The sequence below is a fragment of the Monoraphidium neglectum genome (genome assembly GCF_000611645.1).
Source record: "Monoraphidium neglectum strain SAG 48.87 unplaced genomic scaffold scaffold06048, whole genome shotgun sequence".
Taxonomy (NCBI): domain Eukaryota; kingdom Viridiplantae; phylum Chlorophyta; class Chlorophyceae; order Sphaeropleales; family Selenastraceae; genus Monoraphidium; species Monoraphidium neglectum.
Window position 1 is genome coordinate 1 of NW_014007586.1, and position 2,561 is coordinate 2,561.

Genomic DNA, 2,561 nt, shown 5'->3' on the forward strand with positions numbered 1-2,561 from the left:
TGGCCACCCTCCGCAGCGCCGTCAAGCTGGAGCAGGAGCAGCAGTTCCTCATCGCCAAGAAGCTGCAGGTCGGGCAGCTGCCAAAGCGCAGGGGGCCCGCCGGGGCGCCGCAGGCGACTGCTGCAGCTGAGGCCGCCCGCGCCCGTTCGATGGTGGCGGGCTGGCTTCGAGACGCGCGTGGCATCGAGGTGCCGCTCGTGCAGCATGTGTGGCAGGAAGCGCTTGTTCACAACCGCACACAAGTACAGCCTCGCGCGCGCGCACACACACACACACACACACACACACACACACACACACACACACACACACACACACACAAACCGCACTCATTCTCTCTTCGCTTGCCAGGAGCTGACCGGCAGCAAGAACATCAAGCTCAAGCCCATCATCGACGCCAGCCTCATCGCCGGGTTTGTGGTGGAATACGGCTCCAGCCAGATCGACCTGTCGATCAGGGGCCAGGTGGAGCGTGTCGCGGAGAACCTGACCAGGTGGGGGCTCGCTGACCTGGCGCCTGGCGCCTGTTTCATGTGTGTGTGTGTGTGTTTGAACGTATGTGTGTGTTTATGTGTCACGTACACGCTTGCAGTGTGTGTGTGTGTACATGTGCGTGCACGACTGTGCGCAGGCCCGCCCAAAGGGGCGGACGCGGCGGCTTGGGGCACAAGGCGCGAGCCGAGGGCGGCCTGCCACACGAGGGCTTTTGGCCCTGAGTGAATCTGGCTGAGCTCCGTGGGTGCCTCGCTGGCTGCTTTTGAGGCAGCGGTGTCGTGCCGAATGTGAGCCACAGGACCCTCGTGGCGGGCAGCAAAATGTCTGGGGTAGGAAACACTGCCTGTGGACGTGCGCGGCTTGTGTGCAGCGGAGAGGGAGGCTTTTGAGAGCGCCCACGCGACGCCTCGCGCACAGAAGCCCCGCTGACCCGCCCTCGCCGGCCCCTGCTGTGCCCCCTTTCCCTCCGCCGTCCCCTAGGGAGATGACCGTCGTTGCCTGAGCGCGGCGCCCTGTGTGCTGCTAGCTGTCCATTGCTCGCTTCGGTCACCGCTGGCAGGCGGGCGCACAGGCAGGCCGGCAGGCGGATGGGCGGCGGTCGCGGGTCCGGAGCCTCTGAGGGCGAGCCCGCGGCCTCGCCGTGCCGTCTCCGCGGCGAGTGCGAGAGATTTGCATTTTATACGTGCGTGTGCGCGCCCCTCGCACTGCCGGTGGTAATCGAGCGTTGTTGTTTTCAGCAACTGGGGGCGGGCCTGCGGCTGACTTTAAAAACGAGATCGGCTGATTGGACTGGCCTGTCAGGCCTCAGGCACGGACTGCGCTGAAACGCTAGCAGCCGGAGCGCATGCATGGGACCATGCCCTGGCAAACCGGGCTGCGCGGGCCGTCCAGCGGGGGGCACAGAGCGCGGCCGCGACGCCGCCCCGCAGGTGGCGGCGAGCCCCTCAAAAGCAGTGCAGAAGCTGCCCCAGCGCCTATGGGCCACACTGACAGTTTGGAAGCATTGATTTGGACCCATATCAGACCAGTGCCCGCTGCCTTATCCACTCACTGGACCTCGCCGGCTGAAGCGCTGCGTGACCCCATCATTTGGCGTGTCTGGTGAAATGCGATTAGCCTGCATTGACTGGGGTGCTGCAGAACACCTGCCCGCCCGGATGCGTCCCGTGTGCGAGCTCGCTCAGGGTTGGCCAGGGGTCCACGAAATGGGTGACGCCACTGGCTGCATCGCTGCCAAACGGGCGCAGGCGGCAGGCATGCTTCGACGGCAACACACAGACCCCTGGCAAGTGATCTCGCAAAGCAGCCACGCGGTTGCAGCGACTCAGTGGGTGGGAATGGCGGCGTCCAAAGCCGCCCGCAAATGCATCACAGCTGGGGCTGCTGGATGGCCTCCACATCCCGCCCCAGCGCCCCTGCAGGCCGGGCCGGCGCAACGACTCCAGAGAAGCTTCCAGATGCTGCTATATACTGCCTTTGCCCGGTTGCCTTTACGCGGCTAGCCCTGCAGCACGCCCGCATCTCGCTGCGCTGCATCCCAAGGGCAGCGCCCTGCCGCGTGGCTCGTTCCGCAATGTTACCGCGTCGTGCCGCAAGCTCAAGCCCACATCGTTGCGCAACTTCGCGCGCAGCCAAGTGGCGGCACCGGTGGCGCCCAGGCGCTGCTGCGCCTGCCTTGCTTTGTGCCAAAGGTGCAACAACCCCGGCCGGCAGGCCCAATTGAAGGTCGTGGCAGTTGGATATATGCGGTTGGATATATGCAGCATGCGCGAAACGTGCAGCAGCACGGCCCGGCCAGAAGCCTGGCGAGAACGTGTGTGTGTGTGCGACCCGTGCGTCCGCCGCATGGAGCTGGCACTGGAACAGAGGGCACTTTTTTGTGGCGAGCCGTCCCTGCGGCCTTTCGGGCGCAAATCCACAGTCGCCGATAAGCAAAGCCCCTCTAACAGGATTCGAAGAGATCACAGTCTTGGCGGCGGTGGAGGCCCCGCGTGGAGCGACAGCCGCGCCTCTGGGGTGCAAAACTGGTGCGCGCCGCTTGGGCGGAGTGATCAGGAGGCGGGGGT

General features: G+C 65.2%; 1 protein-coding gene across 1 annotated transcript; it reads left to right on the forward strand.

The window, feature by feature from the left end:
- Positions 1 to 149: 149 nt before the first annotated feature.
- On the forward strand, positions 150 to 997 carry MNEG_16150 (ATP synthase delta chain; the record flags this gene model as incomplete). The annotated part of the gene is made up of 3 exons (XM_014035379.1): positions 150 to 206; positions 352 to 494; positions 976 to 997. 3 exons carry the CDS (start codon positions 150 to 152, stop codon positions 995 to 997), a joined length of 222 nt encoding a protein of 73 aa, XP_013890833.1.
- Positions 998 to 2,561: the final 1,564 nt, after the last annotated feature.